The sequence below is a fragment of the Hippoglossus hippoglossus genome, chromosome 11 (genome assembly GCF_009819705.1).
Source record: "Hippoglossus hippoglossus isolate fHipHip1 chromosome 11, fHipHip1.pri, whole genome shotgun sequence".
NCBI classification, from domain to species: Eukaryota; Metazoa; Chordata; class Actinopteri; order Pleuronectiformes; family Pleuronectidae; genus Hippoglossus; species Hippoglossus hippoglossus.
In genome coordinates this window covers 9,550,928-9,569,790 of record NC_047161.1, presented here as the reverse complement: position 1 = coordinate 9,569,790, position 18,863 = coordinate 9,550,928, and the positions used below count along the sequence as shown (strand labels likewise).

Sequence of the window (18,863 nt, the reverse complement as noted above, 5' to 3'; positions counted from 1 at the left end):
GACTCACGATTGCATGTTGATTTTGTTTTTCAGTTACAGAGTGTGTGTTTTTTTTCTGTTTCAGCACGGTAGCTGACGCGTATGATGTTCCCGTCTTTGCTCTTTCTGCGTTAGAATGTAAACCCTCCTCTTCCTCCTCCTCTTCCTCCTCGCAGCTTATATGCGTCTCTCCGACCGCCAGTGAACTCTAGTGCTATAGCTAGCATCGCTGTACATTGAACTCAGCACCCTGTCTCTTGACCTTTTACCAGTGGGCACAGCTCCAACTTCTAACCTTGTTTTGAATGTGATGATGATGATGATGATGATGAAGCAGAAAATAATATAAAAAATACTCTTTGTACATAGTTCAAATTCAGGACTTTAAAAAGTGTAGTGCCAGGCGGAAGGATACGATGGCTTGTGGGTCTTTTTAAAAATGATAATTTATCAATAAAATGAAAAAACTGCTTGTATTGGTCTGTTTCTTTGTCGAATGTTATTTGTTTTGGACTGATATGTTCTGCTGCAGCTACAACATTCAAACGCTGCTTAGTGCTCACACATTAATAATGTATCCTGAGTGTAGTCTTCCCCTCTTGCTTCTGCTGACGTCTTCACTCCGGCTTCTCTGTGTATCATTTGCTAAATGATGCAGATCACATTTCATAAATAAATGATTGTTTTAATTTACATTAATTGTCATTAAATAAAATAAGGGAATCTAATTAAGATGCACATAAATATTTATATTCATATATCCTCTGTAAACTAATGAAAGATCAGATAAGTCCACACAATCTTAACACACTATTTACTTCAGTGTCTAACATGATGGAAGTCTTGTCATTCATCTCCTTTTTCTCATGCAGAGCAAAACATAACCAATATCTTATCAGTTTTGGATGAGTTTTATCAACCTGACCCTCAAACTGTCGTTACATGAGTCATTACTTCAAATACTAACGAGTCGTTGTCTTAAAAAGAACCAGCCCTGTTCTTTAAGTCTCATCTTAAAATTAATTTTATTTTAATTCGATAATTACAGACTTACTAATTAAAAGGCCGCTTAAAATGCATATATTCTTAATCAATTATTTAGTTTCAAAAAGAGATCTCGAATGAAAATGTAGCCTAGATTTGTGCAAAACAACAGATGCAGTTATTTTTGACACTTTCTATTTCTGTACTTTCTTCTGCTCTTCTTACTGGTTTGAAATAGATGAGGCTCAGTTCGATAAAAGATGATGTGACGTACTTCCCTGCAGCGGTCACAGCAATATTTTCCTTCCTTTTACTTATTTTTGGTGACCTATTTTTATACCTTTATTTGCAGACAGGAAATGATGGGAGAGAAAAACTGGAAATGACAGAGCACGCTGCAGGGACACTGCCGCGTAATATCCAGGTCTCGGTCCTCACCCTTCTCAAGTTTTGCAATTTCTTGGATTTAAAGTGATGAAAGTTGTGGGGTTGTTGCAATATGCTGTCAATCAAATCTGTTTGAACCACATCCACATGGTTCTTGTTTCAGTTGTGACACATTTTGATTTGAAGTTAAGCTTTTTGAGGCTTTAATAAGATTTTTTGGGTCGATATGATTGATTTGTGGTCATTAACCCTAACCCCCAGGTCGTATATAAAAACACAACATTCAAGATCATTTATCCTAAATACTTTTTGTCTCTATCCAACAGAAAGGTCAGGATAATTCTGAGCAGTCTATTTTCCTATAGCTGCAGTTCTCTTCTTTGTTCTCTAGGTGGCAGCATTTGCAGTCACTTGAGTTGCAAACACCCTGGATGTGAATGTGTCTCAGTTTTAGCAGCTGAGAGAGCACAGAGTCAGATAATGAGCCTTTCACCAGCTTGAAGTCACAAATTAACACTTTAAATTAAAATGAAATTGTCGTCTTGAGTCTGCAAATGAACCAATTAGATTTGGTCTCTATTAGATTAGAAGTCTCTATTGTTGACAGGGGAAGATGCAGAAGGCCCAGACGTGCACATCTCAGCTGTTAGACAAACACAATTTCACGTTATTTTTTAAATAGAGTGAGAAGCCAAGAAAACAGGGACCCTCAAAGACTGAGAAGGATATAAACACGACATACACAACAATATATCGTCTTTATTTATGACCAACAGATTTTTTAAAATCTCAATTTGACACATTAAACACAGAATATTGGTTTAATGAGCTGCTACAACTGAAACAATTATATCTCATCTCTCTCTCTCTCTCACACACACACACACACACACACACACACACACACACAGGCACACGTCTCCATGACTTTAGAGGATATTACTTTGACTTACATTCATTTCCTGGAGACTTTACACTCTTAACTGAATCCTTAACTACTAATTATCTACACATTAACCTTAAAATACATTATGGGGAGACACACACACACACACACACACACACACACACACACACACACACACACACACACACACAAACACACACATGTCATCACAGGTCACTTTTGGGAACATCATACAGACCTGCATTCATTTCCTGGAGACTTGCCCTTACACAGAAATCAACCTTTTCAAGCCGTCCCCAATTAACTGGTCTTTAGTCTGAAGTTTGTCCCCAAAAGGTCATCTATGACACACACACACACACACACACACACACACACACACACACACACACACACACACACACACTCATGATCGACTTCGGGCTGCAGATGATGTCCCGTCAAACACAGTGATGATGTCAGATCAGGTCATTGCTTTTCGCATGTCAGAGCGTCGTGCAGGAGTGTAAACAAACACACAGACGCGGGCTATTCCCCCTACCACCTAACTATGACGAAACATGGAGGTCATAAAATCTATTCTAATCACCATGACTGCACGAGTTGTGTTGAATTAGCGTGTGTGTGTGTGTGTGTGTGTGTGTGTGTGTGTGTGTGTGTGTGTGTGTGTGTGTCTGTGCCACTGTGGACTTCCTGACGTGTTGACAGGTGACTGTTTTTGCTCTCTGCACTCATCAGTGACGATCAGTGAGGGGTGATGTCTGATTTCAGTTGTTGTTGAGGACCCACCACGACGCTGTGGACGAGACAAAGAGAAAATAAAGATGCAGACCTCTGATTTGACCCCAATCAATTAGACACTGTGCTCCCCCCCCCTCTGTGTATTTCTCTGACAGATTTATTCAGCTCCGAGTCCTTGTGAGTGGGAGCATGAAGTGATTTTGTACATCGTTGGCATCGTGGCTTGGATTTTAAACTGAGTTTTGTGGGTTCATGCATCATTTGTCTGCACAGCATGCAGTGAGAGGTTGCCTGAGGCTGAAGAGGGCTGAGGACTCAAATGAATGAATGTTCTTACCAGGAACCAGCATGGTGGTTAGGTTCTCAGGAGTTTCCAGAAAGTCCACGTTCCCCCTCTGAAAGGTTTTACTGTAGTTGGTCTGCAGGTGGCTGGAGAAGAAGGAGACATGACAGGATGAAGTCAGAATGGAAGACTTCACTTTTTTTTAAAACTTCTAATACATGACTCCATTCTGCTTGGCTATTTGGTATTTTGAATCCAAAATTTTTATCATGCATGTATCTAAGATAAAAAGTTCTATGGAAAGTAAAGGTTTTAATTTGGCACGTTAAGGATTTAATTTTTGTAAATTTATGTTCTTTGGCAGCAGATTTCAGGGATGCAAATTAATAAAACAAGTGTATAGCAGCGTTTTTGAAATATTTAATTTAATTTTGAATGTATGGCAATAACAAACTATACATTGTATCTTGAACAAATTACATGTAGCCACATGTTAAGACATTAATACAGTTAAGAACACAAAATTCTGATAAATAATATAGTTTAAGTTTCTAGTATCAGTTTCTCTTTTATCTATGTTCTCCCTGATGTAACAGTGGCTCTCCTCTGTTCTTCTGAATGCTTCACAGACTCAGTGTCTCTAAACTCAGTGGGAACCAGACCTCCCCTCAGCGGGTTCATGTTGAGTAAAGATAATATTTTGGGATTCATGTGAGCAGGGTCACGGTGCATTAGTCACGATGCATATGGTGCCGGCGAATACTTACTTCTTCCACACGTTGTTGTGCTCCCAGAATTCGTAGAGAATGAAGCGTGATTCATTTGCCAGCCGCTGAACTGCGATGCTGCCAAATGCAAAACAAGAGAGAGCTCAAGTCATGCAATCGCTAATTAGTGTGCGACATCATGTCCCCTAACACATCCTCTTGTTTCCTACACTCGGGCTGAGCGCAGGCACCGTGGGTCTGTCAAATCATCTTTTCTGTGGCTTCACCCTGGAATTTATGATGATTATGAAGTGTTCTGCTTCAGATTTAAGAGTCGTATAAACTTGAAAATTAGTTTACATGACTGGGTAATTAGAGCAATTGTCAAGGCAAAGCATGTAAATGTCACACGGTTCTTCAGGCGGCTGCGTTTTTGTTTATAAGTGATTCAGTTTGTTCTGCTAAAGCTGAATTTAACAGATTCGGGCGACATGGCTGAAGAAATTAAATTTTAAATATTTGGCTGGAGACGAAGAAAATGGAAATGTTCTTTCATTTGTCGACACAACATGTTGTGGTCAGATGCAAAACTAAAGCCAGAGCATGTCTGAGGTGATGTCAGGACAAAACACTGCAGCTCAGTTTCTATTTATAAGGTTTTACCAAATTTTTTTCATAATTTTGTTTTTTTTACCATCAAAATAAACACTTAAGCAAACATAAGTGTGGTGATAACAACCTAAACTGTTGAAACCATCTTGGTGAAAAATCTATTTGACGTATACTTTGATTTTTTGATTTGGTCCATATCCCATCCACTAACATGGTGGAGGGGGGCTTTATAACCTGTACTGCAGCCAGCCAACAGGGGGCTATCAAGACCCTTTGGCTTCACTTTTGGGGAGCTGTCATTTCGTCCATCTTTATAAACAGTCTACGGTTTGAATAAAGCTCAACCCACAGTATGAGCATGAAGTATTTGGGTCTCCTGATGACACTACAACTACAGTTAGAGTGTAAAATCTGATCTTACTGACCTGCTAACATACAGATCTGAATATGAATAAATGTTAAATCTCTTATTTCATGGGGACAGGTTTGTTTTTATTTTTCTGTTGCATTTATTTAATTTTTTTACTCTTCTTTCTAAAGCTCAGTAAAAAAACAAAACAGAAAGAACAGAAATCCCCGATGCAAAGTGAAAAAGAAAAATAAGGACTGACTGTAGACATCCAGTCTGGGCACAGGCACACTCCATGTACTGTCTGAGAGCCTGACGAAACTCCTCCAGCTCCTCCTCCAGCACGGAGAGCTGCCTCTGGACTATCAGGATGTGCTGTAAAGACACACACACACACACACACACACACACACACACACACACACACACACACACACACACACACACACACACACACACACACACACACACACACACACACCAGCACACACGCAGACAACAAAGGGGTCAGAACTTGCTTCCGGTTGAGAGCAAGTCTGACGGAGCTGAGGGGGATTAAAAAAAATCTCCTGGCAGAGTTCCACATTGGCTCAACGTGTTAGCAGAAAGCTGGTGACTAATGCGGCACTGAATAATAGAACCCTATAAGATTGATAACATCTATAATCTAATGTCCCGGCAGCAGTTTCTTGTGCCAGAGTGTGACAAAGCATCGAAGAGGAAAAAAAGGAATCAGCATCTGGTTTTGCAGAGACGTGGACGGCAGGGAACAAAGAGGACCTGTTACATCATGACATGTATGTGAATGATTTCCTGTGGCTGATAAGGAATTGTTGACAGAGGCAGAGAGGATGATGGGAACAGGAAGTGAATGGTTTGCCCATTGGCCTGTGGTGCACAGGGTGTGTGTTAATGATGTGTGTGACTGATAAAACACCTCAGGACTCTTTCTCAGTGGCTAATTAAGAAACATAAAAAATAAAAACGTTCTCTCTTTCTCTCTCACACACACACACACACACACACACACGCATGCACACCATCAAAGGGTCATCACTGGTTTTCTCTCAGCAGCACATTTATTCCCACTGACACACAGTGTTAAAAGCAATTACGCTTGATTAATTCCCACACACACACTGAGACGCTACCACACTACTGATGAGACTCGACAGTGAAATGTAATAGGCGTGTTGCATCATGGCTTCAGCCATTTTCTCCACCGATACTAACCAGTCCTTATGAAAAATGTCACATGAAATGATTGATCTCACATGTGAAATATCCTTGGTGATAAAAATCAATATCAATACATTTTGCAGCATAATTTTCATCAATGGCTTCGTAACAAAAGTCCAATATATACTGATGAACTTAGGATTTGTAAAATGTTCTCTGCAGAAGAGTTTAAAACCACAACCTTGGTCTTTAAACCTAAAGTAAATAATAATTTGACATTGATGACATTACTTGTGACAATTATCTATTTCGACTGATTTTCAGCCTGATATATTTTTGGGCTGTATCACCCAGTTGTACAACTGCTGTTACAGCTAGTTGCAAAATGTCAACGTTTCAGTTTAAACCGTTAAAGCCCAAACTTTAGCTACTTGTCAATAATCCTGTGGATTTGCCTTCATGTGAATGTATCACGTCAGTCGTGATTTGCATGTGATGCTCATATTAAATATCTGAAATATCACGTGTCTCCACCATGTGAATTTATTAATGGTGAAATGCTCAAAACCCACATGGGCTTATATGTGAAATTTCCACAGTAGCAAGATTTTCACACGTGTTATGAATTACACTGTATATAATGTACCATGTGGTTCTTACTGGTTATAAAGCAATAGATTTGTGAAGGACTACACTCTCTCTCCTTCTCTTTCTCTCTATCTCTCTATCTCACACACCTGCACAACACATATTTGCTCTCTGAACATGAGCCTCATCTTAAAAATCTAAATAAATATTGAGTCTATAAACACTGAGATTAAAGATAAGGACAGGCAGAGCAAAGGAGGAGGAAAGAAAACACTTGTGACAAGTTTCCTCCCAGCTGTTGCCATGACAACCCTCTGAGTGCATATTGTCAGCGTGGCCTCCATTTCAGCAGCACTCCGCCTTTTGAGAATAAGAGTTTACGTGAAGAGGCCTCCACAGAAAAGCAGTGAAAAAGTAAAGGAAAGTCAGTAAACTGACCGATTTGCTCTCCAGGACCTCCTCCTCAGCAGGCTCCAGACGAATCTCCTGCACAACAAGAATCCACAACAACAACATGAGGCTCAAATAATGAAGGAAACAAGAATCCAGGTCTTTGAACGCACAATAGCTCGAAAATCTGTCAACGCAACATTGACATATTTTGAGTTGATGAGGTAAACATTTTATTTTGTCGTAGATATAATTTTTTTTGCTCCACTATGTCAGTTGCCAGCTGTATAAATAAAAGCTACTCGCTAAAGGGCCAAAGCTTTTCATGATTCACTAGGTCAGACTGCAGAGAGAGAAGTTCCTCCACATTTTGGGCTCATAAATATCTTTATCCCAGAATTAACATTACATTTGACTCATGATAATTATATATATATATATACACATATCAGCAGTGTGCCTTTCCACATATTCCCTCGTACATATGTGTCTGTGTTTGTGTGTGGGAAGGTGTTGCTGAGTAAAATAGTTGATATTGTTTTGAATCCACTTGCCATAATTTGTGGTTAATTTGAGAAAAGGGGTGTAAAGAGCAGATGGGAGGAGACAGATGGGAAATAAGAACTGTGGAAGGCTGGAGGGGAAAAGGAGCAGGTACGAGGAGATTAGGGAAACGTTCAAAGAAAGGAAGCTACCTTTTGTTCCAGGCGGTCGATCAGCTTCTGCAGTCTGTTGACCTGGAACGTCCACTGGCTGTCTTCATCATAAACGCCTGGAGGAGGTTTCACAGGAAGCAACAAAGGAGCACGGATGAAAGCCGCTGCATACATCCACTGTATTATAAACACATATCCTCCATTGATTGTTTGACACTACTTAAATCGTAGCCGTGTCCCAGAAGGCATTTCAAGCTTTCCTTTCATGTTACACAAAGCAGGACCAAGGGAAATCAATGGAAAAGCTTTGAGGCCCGTGATCGAAGTTTATAGAGGCTCTGCAGTGTTTGAAAAAGATCTCCTAGCAACCACAGCTGGAGGGGTTGTCTTTTTTGCATCTGTCACATATTTGAAACATCATCAACGCACCCACTGGCTTGCAATGAATCCTCTCCTGCCATTTTCTCACAGGGGCTCATTCGGACATTATGCAGGGTCTTTACCAGGGGGCTGACAAGACCCACTCCCCAGAATGTGAGGATCCTCTCGCTCGTACATTGGCATCCTCACCATCAGCCCCTCCACAAAATTACCCAGGGTTCAGTGCAGGTCTGAAAGCAGCTTATGTGTCTATTTTTCAGGACTTTGGGAAAAGAAGCCGTTCAGTGATGCCCTTTACAGGCCAAAGCACTATAGGCCAGCTGCAGCCCACTGTGCAGGACCTCATACACTCCGCTCTGCAATCACTGGCAGTGACAAGTCTCTCATGGAGGAAAATTGGGCTGTAAAAGAGCAAGTTAAACTGCTGGAAAATGGACTGTGCTCAAAGGGGGGAAGGCTTGAAAAATCCATCCGTCCATCAGTGATACCACTCATCCGCTGAGGGTTGCAGTGGGCTGACATCTGACGAGGGGAAGGATACACCCCTGACAGGTCGTCACTTTATAACAGGGCTGACATATAGAGACAAACAACCAGTCACGCTCACATTCACATCAGTGAGCAATTTAGAGTCTTCAATGAACCTGAGTGGCATGTCTGTGGACTGTGGGAGGAAACGTACACAGGAAGAGAAAAATACCCCCCCCCACAAGGCTGCATCACATCGCCGTGTGACGTCTGTGATAGATCATTGCATGTTCAGAGGACGTGCCTCTATGCTGGGGCCGAGTGCAGCCCTGAGGAGGTCTCTATAATCCCCTATATCTTTCTAAAAACGCTGATTCCCATCTTTGAAATCTACACTTTGAAACACAGGGGCACGAGAAGACCTCCACCCTCCACGTCTCTCTCCTCCCTGACCTGTGAGACACAGACTCTGGCGGAGCAGCAAGAGGTCGTCACTCAAGACAGAAGGGCAGGATGCACCTGACGACAGGATGCAGCGTTTAACATGTTACAACACAACAAAGTGAACATATCAACTCACCTGAGTTGACGAGACTAAGAAGCGGGTTGTTGGGCGACAGGCTGCTGTTCCTCTGGAGCCTCCGGTTGGAGCGACGACCCGACCACTGGATGGACAACACCTCTGGCTTCAGCGGACCTTGTCTGGAGTCACCACAGGACAATAGTTACCCTGACATCACAATAGCTTAGCATGTTTCTTCTTAAAATGGTTGTGACTGTGAAACACACACTGTGCGTGACTATTAGAACCCTCTGTGAAGTAAAACTCACATCGAATGACCTTTTGCGCTGCACATTTTATCGTTCACTGCTCTCATCGCAAAACAGATGGGCCCCGCTGTGAAAAAAACATTACTCAACTATCTGCTGACGCTGAAAACATAAACGGAGAGGGACTCTGTGATTTTTATATATATATATATATATATATATATATATATGCCATATAATATACCCTAACAGCTGAATGGTTAGGACACATATCCTATGGGCTTGTACGCCTTGAGAAGCAGCTTCCCGGTTCAATCTCTGGCAAATCGGACCATTTACTGCATTTCATTCCCACATTCTGTTCCCACTCCTCCTGTCTCTCCTTCACTAAATCTAATAAACTCCCCAAAAATATACTTTTAAAAAAACAGGAGGGAGCACTTTTGACTTTCACTGAGATATTTCAGAGCTTGACAACATTTCCCCCTCATGTATTTTTCTATTCACTCTTTCAGATGGCACCCAGGTGACTGAAGAATACATTTTAAAAAGTCTTAAAATTGTTCCTTGGCTTTCAGTAAACTTGTCGGTCATGTAGGTCTGACAGTGATGCTAATGGCAGTGACAAGGTACGTGCAGCCGCGGGGTGACATCACCTGAGATTTATCTTACTGCTGTCAAGTTGTTCGGCCCCATATCTGACAAGACCTCGGGGCGACTGTGGGGGGATACGCTGTGTGTGTCTGCAGGGGAATTCACATGCATGTATTTATAAATGTGTGCGAAGGTTTGATGTGTGGAGCAAAGACTCCTGATAAAAGGCTTTCGTCCAATATTATTACACTTTCCAGACTTGACGCTGTTTTGTTAGTGCAAAGTTACTTACTTGCTTGCACTGTTAAATAGTTCGTATTTACACTTTTTGGTTAAAGGGAATTCACTGTAGGATAACTTGATTTAATTTGACTGATATTTCATTTGATCGATCTTGGACTGTAAAATTGGATTGTATTTTCTATTCATGGCATGAAATTGACAAATAAAGTGACTGATTGGATAAGTGTAAACAGTCAGCTGATTATAGGAGGCGGGGCGAGCGAGATAAATGAGACACAGAGAAAGTCTTCCACGAAATGTTGAACTGTTCCTTTAATCCACTACTTTATATGCAGCACTTGGCATTTTCCGCTTTACCCATATAGTTTGTCATATGGTAAATGAGAGCATTAATGACCGTAATTTTAAAATACAGAAACACCAATCAGCTCATTTAGAAAAATCTCCTTTTCTCAAAAAAGCATTTTAAATGCTGCTTTGCACATCTGGGGGAAATAGTGTAATGAATCCACGATAGCTACAATTAAATTAATATCTGTATCCTTGAGGATTCAGTCTGAAAGTGAATCATATTTCTCAGCTACGCAGAAGAAACTTCAATCGTTGTTCAATCATGTTCAGGCTTCAGACAGAAAAACAAGAATCCAGGACCTTTTCCTTCATGTCACTTCCATTCTGTCCCTTTCTATAGAAGTGATCGATTCTGGCTGATTGTTTCTTCACACAACAAAAGGTTATCTCTAGTGGGGGTGTTTTCATCATATGGGCTTTGTGCCGTGCCTGAGTCATGCCGAGCCTCCATGGATATGATCTGTGGTTTGTTCACAGCCTCTTCACACATGCAGCATATACCTGACCCGAGAAGCCTATTTAAAGCCACTAGAGAAACAGCCGGAGCCTCTAGATGTTTGGAGGAGCGGAGAGTGATTGCATTCAGCACCACGGGGGACTTTCTCTAGTGTGGCAGCGGAGAGATGGATGGACGGAGGAGAGGAAGCAGCAGCTCTGGGAGCGAGGGGCAGTAACACTTTGAAATAACATGAGAGGGAAAGAGAGAGGAAGAGACACTGAGGGGAGGTGAGAAGAGGGAGGGAATAGAGTATGTGAAGGTGGCTGTGACTCAAATGTCAGTTATCCAAGACCATAGTTTTCCCCAATGAAAATAAACATGTGCGGTGTCTCAAAATGTAATATTTGTCAATACAAATACACATTATACACACCAGCAAAGTGTGTGAATTTCAACAGGGCAGGCGGCTGCAACAGGTGACCATTAAGGTTTCTATCATTTCTTCCTTCCTCGTGAGCCATTTTCACACATGTTTCACTAAATCTACGTAGCTAAGAGCTTTTTGACCCTTTTGAGTCAAGAGGACTTACAGTGCGCTGGATGTGGCCATACTTGTCGGCATTTATGCACTTAATAATCATCAATTTATCAATCAAATGTTATGTGTAGAGGCCATATTCACAATGCGTATAGGGCTCAACAAGGTGCGACCTCCTCAGCCCTTAACCCTCGACTAGAGTAAGGAAAAACTACCAATTGGAATTCATGAGAAAAGACAGTATAACATCCATGGAGAGGTGTAGCAATGTTTAAAGTATTTATACAAATGACTATTGTAATAATAGAGGTATTGCCACTAATGGTAGTATATGTAGGCATAATGCATATCTAAGTAATCTAAAAATGAAACCAATAAAACCTACCCCTGTTTAAATGCATAATCATTTTAACAACTATTATACTATTATAGTTAATCGAAGCCAAAATGGCTGATGGCTCATTAGCCTGCAATTGATGACAGTTACCGGAATAAGATTGTTTCTGTGATCTTTTAATATTGTTCTAATGAGAAAATAATGGAATCACTGCTGGGCTGACAACGGTGCTTTTGGTCAATGGTAAATCAGTATAGTCACTTCACTTCTATCTCAGTGTGACACAATGAGGGTTGCAAGATGATTCTCAGAAATCAAATACAATTTAAAAACAATTGATTACATCATATTTAAATCATAATATATGAGATAATAAATTATGAATAGTTCAATTGAAAATAAAAACATGCAGCTAATCATCGGCCTTTGGATTTTCTCTGTCTCCATGTGAGGTGATGATGACAGCAGGTCAGTTTACAGCATCACAGGAAACATGTGCATAAACAATATTCTTTGGGATAAAGGGGGTCACATGTCTCTGGCACAGGGGTTAGGGATTGAAAAGTTTGGGGTCTCCTGATCTAACGAGTCAATACAGTGATAAATCATAGGCTACTGCTGCTTCTCGAGAATGTCGGGTTCAGAAGTCTGAAATAAATCACTGTGAAGCTGGTGAAGCTGCAGCTGAAGTGTGGAATCAGTGAAGTCGGACAGGTGACGAGATGGGAAGCAAAAAGACGTGCGTCATCGTCTGTTCTTTAAATATACCGTGAACACACACATTCACACACACTAAATTTTTATATGTAATCTTGTGCACTTGTACGCTGGTGAGTCATCAACACTAATGAACTGAGCACGCCAGGGGCATGCCAAAATTCTGCATATAGACAGACTGATCGAACACTACACACACAGACACACACACGCACACACACACACACGCACACACACACACACACACACACACACACACACACACACACACACACACACACACACACACACACACACACACACACACACACACATATTCCCCTCAGGTTTAATCATCAATGATCCAATGATCCACTCCTCTCACACACAGAAAAGCCGCAGGGTCAGAATTCATTCTTTCATTTTCAGCTAAACAAGAGGATTATTTCATGGTAACCACATAAAGTCACATTCTAATCATTGAACTGTCAAGACTTTAATCATCAATCTTATGTATCCTAGTTGAATTAGACACATTTGTAGGAGGTACAAACAGATTAAGAGACGGAAATAACATCAACAGTATGTATTTACGTAGTTCTTCTATTTCAGTGTTTTGAGTCTGTGTTGACATAAGCAGCAGCATCTTCCATGGCAGGTGTGTCATGCCACTCTCTCCATATTTCATTTCTGTCACGTCTTCGAAATAGCTTTTTAATTTGCATCCTCAATTTGCCTATATTTCCCAACAGGGAGGGGACGTGCACAGTGGTGGAATAAATAAAAGGATTACGGACATCTGCAGACAAGGAGGAACAGGTGGGCTTATAAAATTAAAAGGCAGGAAAACGTCTTGTTGCATGGCACTGTAATTATAGTTGCCACCGTATGACACATTTTGTCCATGTGTTAAAGGCTGATTGTGTGTGTGTGTGTGTGTGTGTGTGTGTGTGTGTGTGTGTGTGTGTGTGTGTGTGTGTGTGTGTGTGTGTGTGTGTGAGGGACCTGAGAACACTCACTTCTCCCGTCGAGTCTGCTCAGCGGTGGTTTCCATAGCGCACTCGAGCGAGCTTTGGAGCGAATGAAGCTGATTGGTCGTCTCCTTCAGCAGGAAGCGGGTCACAAACTGCTCGAGGTGGGTGGACTCCTGATACTCCTGTCAGTCAAGATGAAGAGGAGGAGGAGGAGGAGGAGGAGGAGAATAAGAGTAGGAAGAATGACGACGGTGTAGAACAAGAGAAGCCGTGACACGTTGCCAGCCAAGTGTCACTCAATGTCCAGACGTCTCCTGCTAATTAAATGACGCCTGCGTTCATTGAGGATTATGTAAGAGCTCGGGATTGTGGGTCTATGCAACATATTCTGGATTTAGAATCATATTTCCAATAACGAACCAAAAATAATGTGCTGAAAGATGCTAAAATGCAACATTGGCCTGAGAGGAACTGCAGAGGAGGTTGATAACTCACTGTGTTCATCGCTACAGACATCATCTAATCATTTAATCCATTGTTACTATAAAATATACAATAAAATATTGCTAAGTGCAGCTTTAACGAACAAACTCTGGCGTTTTTGTTTACTTTCTGTGACAAAAACATTATATTGTGTTGAAAAGTATTTAACAAATAAAAGCAACAGAGTTTACTGTTTGTATACCGGCTTCCACAGCTTTCAACACCATAGGTGTTTGTGCAAGTACAAGTACAAGTTAGATTAGAGAATGACAGATGGATGAACCGGAATGTGTGAGACACAGAGAGAGAGAGAGAGAGAGAGAGAGAGAGAGAGAGAGAGAGAGAGAGAGAGAGAGAGAAGCAAAGAAAATAAATGTGTTTCACTCTTTTTGTCTGTTGGTAATTGCAGCATTTTCAAAAGGAAGATGGTTCGATTGTAAGAGCTCCATGTTTAATAGTTGTTGAGGTGCAGTACGGACAAACACACACACACACACACACACACACACACACACACACACACACACACACACACACACACACACACACACACACACACACACACACACACACACACACTAATTGCAGTTTGTGGAGCGAGGTTCTTCACACAAGAGAGCTGAACTCTGAGCAGCTTCTTCAGAATACAGAGCCGATCATTACAATTACAAAGTTTTCTCTCCAGTTGTCGTCTCAGCAGCAGCAGAAGCATCTCTGACCAAAGAGGGAACAGCTTGTTCAAAATTATGACTGATAAACTAAATAAGAACAAAATACATAAAGTCTGGTTTTTGAAGCATTGTGTTTTTAAAAGCCCACAATCATTATTGGTGGGACACACACAAACACACACACAAACACGCACACACACTCACTCTGAGTGAGTCAGAACAAAACTGATAAAGGTTAGTCTCCTGTCTCCCATCTGGACATAGATTAACTCCTGTGATCTACAACTGTGTGTGTGTGTGTGTGTGTGTGTGTGTGTGTGTGTGTGTGTGTGTGTGTGTGTGTGTGTGTGTGTGTGTGTGTGTGTCTACACTAAAACATCTTAAGCTCTGCCTGACCCTATTCTTTTTTCCCTTCATCTTTTATTTTCAGTCATACAAAAGGTCAAATTAGTGGTTTGTTGGAGACACAGCCCCTTAGTTAAGATTAACATGACATTACCTTTGCCAAATGATTTCAGCTTAAAATCCTGAATGCAAATCATCCAATTTCAATCATCTAAACTGTGAGAAAATAAGCAGTTTGAAATGCTTATGTGAAATTCTATATTAAAATCCACCTGTAAGTTATTTGACAGAACTTCATCACAAAATTTGGGTCATAAATGTTTAGGCTAGTTTCAAACTAGGGATTTTCTAAACGCGCACACACACACACACACACACACACACACACACACACACACACACACACACACACACACACACACACACACACACACACACACACACACACACACACACACACACACACGCAGCCAGCCCCTTCTCACACATTCACAGCCAGAGACCACCCACTCAAATACATATACAGTTCGGTGTGTGACTAATGTAGCATCTGTTCTCCTCCTCCCTCAGCCAACAGAGAAATACAGCACATTATATATTTCTCCTTATTTCTTTTCATCGTGCTGTGACTCATGGTCACAGAAATCTTCAGTGGCTTCACACACGCTCCGCAGAGGAGGAAACTAAGATTGAGGCTTCAAGGTGTAAGCACTTTAAAAAGGCTCCCGAGGAGCCATCAGCGCTGTGAAATCCCGTTTCTCTCTCACAGTCTGGTGTCGTAATGTGATTTGAAATTTGCCGCTTTGGTTCCATAACTCCTCACTTCAGCAGATCTTCACAACGTGTGTCACATGAGACGCTCCAGAGAGTGAGTGGCAGAAAGTAAAAGAGGCTCTCCCTGCAGATGGAGTGCGCCGCTTCTTGTCCCCATCGTTTACCTTCTGTCGTCTCCTCTCCGATAATGTCACAGCTCTACACTGAGATCAAGAGGATAAAATGCAGTTTCAAGTGTATTTTCTTCGGTAACACATTTACTTCCTCGTCTGCGTTGACTACAACTCAAAAAGAACCATAACACGTTTTGTTCTGGTTGTTAATTAGTACAAATTAATGAGTCTCGGCTCGTCGTTGTTCACTCTGTAATGGAAATGTGACTAATGGGAGATCTGAGGAAGCCAGCTGGGCAGCACAGGAGCATGCTGGGAGAGTTTTGCAGCGTGAAGCTCATGCCACACTGCGAGGAAATCAAACATCCCTTATTATTATCATTATGTGCGCAACATGAGATGTCAGTGTGATGTTTGCTGTGTGGAGGTGTGTGTGTGTGTGCGTGTGTGTGTGTGTTATGAGTGTGTTACAGGGACGTAAAGGAATTTGAACACGCTGTTTGAATAAGAACAGATACAGAAATAAACCACAAACGGAAACACAAGTCCTCTTATTTCAGCAGATTTATCTTACACTGTGTGCTGGAAGCAGGTGTGTGTGTGTGTGTGTGTGTGTGTGTGTGTGTGTGTGTGTGTGTGTGTGTGTGTGTGTGTGTATACAAAATAAATTAACAACACATGGATGGAGTTTGCCTCATCTGTGTGTTTACAGCATCGCTTCCCAACGGTTTTCATTTGTGCTGATTGTCCTCCCTCTCACCTCATGATACTAATGTCACATCCCTTGTTTTCAGAGTCTGAGTCAAATAGAGACACACACACACACACACACACACAGGCACACACAATGCTGACAGGGTGTCCAATGTCCACCAAAGATAAATATCCATAACTACTTAAAGAATCTGTACCCTAATGACGTTGGTTCATCAGATTCTCTGCTTGTTCAAACCTTACCTTCTTGGTTTTGTCCATGGCCTTCAGTATGGATTTATTCAGGTCTTCTAAGGCGCCGAGGACGTTCTCATATTCACCGAGGTGCTGGGAGAAATACTCTTCACAGCGGCAGGACGGAAAAAAAGAGAGAAAGATTTTGTGAGTTAAGGAAGTCGGACAGGGCTTTAGGTGCTGTGTTGAAGCAGCATTAGTGTGACACCTCAGTGACACAGCCTGCAGGGGTTTGGTCACAGAGCATGTGACCACGTCTAACATGGTTCTTTCCTTATGCCGGGAAAATGTCAAATAGCATTTGAGTCTACGGGGCTGCCGACTGCAAGGTACAGCCACATAGATCAAGCAGAACAGAACAGCTTCCTATTCATAAAATTCAAAGTTTTTATTTTTTTATTTAGATACAGAGTCAACTTACCACAGAGTTCATCAGTGTCCACATTGCTGAAAGACAAAACATGAGAGATATTTAGATTAAAAAGGATTTATTAAACTACAACGGCAACTACAACTAAAACCATCTGAATCTGGATTTTTTTTTCATCGAGATCCATGAATTATTCTCAGAGAAATCAAGGAAAATGTAAAAAAAAAAACATGTTAAGTAAATAGAAAAACTAAATCCTGAATTTCCCTCCTCATTCGGATCCACACCAAAATATACGTGGTACATCCCTGAACTATACCTCATCTTTCCTCCAAATTTTGTGGTAATCAGTTGTGTAGTTTTTGTGTAACGCCAATGAAAACATCCCCTCTTTGACAGAAGTAAAAACAGATGTATCCAAGGTTAACGGAGGCAACAGACTAATCTTTCTTCCCCCTGCAATTTTCTCTGTAGACTGTGATTTGGTAAATCAGTAAGTGATGACGAATGGGAGCAAGTAAAAATATGTCAGAAGAAATTAAGTTACATTTTCTGCCCTCAGAGGTGTGAGCCAGAGGCCAGACACCGAATTGTTCAACAGAAACCCCTGAGAATTTTTTTGCTGTTGTGATGAAGGTCTGTGCATGAGTGTGCTTCAGGGAGGAGGTATCTGTGTGTGTGTGTGTGTGTGTGTGTGTGTGTGTGTGTGTGTGTGTGTGTGTGTGTGTGTGTGTGTGTGTGTGTGTGTGTGTGTGTGTGTGTGTGTGTGTGTGTGTGTCTGTGTGTGTGTGTGTGTATCTGTGTGTCTGTGTGTGTGTGACACTGGTGAATTACACTGGCTTTAACTCTATTCCACACAAGCTGCAGCTGTCGTTCACAAGAGGGTAAAGTGCTGCAGGGATCAATTGGTCCAAACAGGAGAAAACACTTAGAGCCACACGATGAGAAACCAGAACAGAGGAGGTAAAGCACAGGTTGGATATTAAACTGAGACTATGAAACTCTGACTTTTGTGTTGAAGGAAACTTGCATGTTTTGACATTTTAAGATACATTATTTACTAATGGACCAAACATGGGTTAGAGATGCTTGCAAACTACACTAAACAGTAGCTACTACACATATTTAATTACTACACTAACGACACAAAGCTGTATTTGGCCTGAAAAGGTAAATAAAATGTAAAAACAGACTGTAGGTAAAATATAAATACATTCACAAGGCGTTTGCCTCTGAATTCTATCCAAGGCTTTTATCCAGAATCACATATCTCTCTTTAAAACCTAATGACTTTGGAGACTTTATGTGTTTTCCCTGACAGTGATGCAGAGGTGAATTGAACACACTCAGAGTTTGACAGTTTGATTGAGAAATTGAAGAACGAGATTCTCAGGTTGTGTTGAATAAATATTCAAGTTTCTAACACCTTCAAGATATCTCCTCAACTAATGACAGAATTCTCATCTTCCTCTGCCATTTAATGAAAATAGCGCTAACATATCATGGTTTCAAATGTTCAGTCCTGCTCTGTCATTCTTCTAAATGTTGTTGGCTTTGCTGAAATGCATCCATTCTATATGTACCTGCGAGAGTTTTTTTTCCAGA

General features: G+C 41.2%; 2 protein-coding genes across 2 annotated transcripts in view; one reads left to right on the top strand and one right to left on the bottom strand.

Moving 5' to 3' along the window:
* Nucleotides 1-2,089: 2,089 nt before the first annotated feature.
* necab1 (N-terminal EF-hand calcium binding protein 1) overlaps nt 2,090-18,863 on the bottom strand; it is a 22,511-nt gene continuing 5,737 nt past the window's right edge. The window contains exons 4-13 of the mRNA XM_034599202.1: nt 17,310-17,335; nt 16,898-16,995; nt 13,600-13,736; nt 9,192-9,313; nt 7,802-7,878; nt 7,155-7,202; nt 5,212-5,324; nt 4,049-4,126; nt 3,336-3,427; nt 2,090-3,053 (exon numbers count right to left, since the gene is read on the bottom strand). Of these exons, the coding sequence (XP_034455093.1) occupies nt 3,025-3,053; nt 3,336-3,427; nt 4,049-4,126; nt 5,212-5,324; nt 7,155-7,202; nt 7,802-7,878; nt 9,192-9,313; nt 13,600-13,736; nt 16,898-16,995; nt 17,310-17,335 (820 nt within the window). The 3' untranslated portion in view covers nt 2,090-3,024. The remainder of the gene's footprint in view (nt 3,054-3,335; nt 3,428-4,048; nt 4,127-5,211; nt 5,325-7,154; nt 7,203-7,801; nt 7,879-9,191; nt 9,314-13,599; nt 13,737-16,897; nt 16,996-17,309; nt 17,336-18,863) is intronic.
* tmem64 (transmembrane protein 64) overlaps nt 13,746-18,863 on the top strand; it is a 26,229-nt gene continuing 21,111 nt past the window's right edge. Inside the window, exon 1 of the mRNA XM_034599200.1 lies at nt 13,746-13,787. The gene's annotated coding sequence lies outside the window, so the exon portion shown is untranslated. The remainder of the gene's footprint in view (nt 13,788-18,863) is intronic.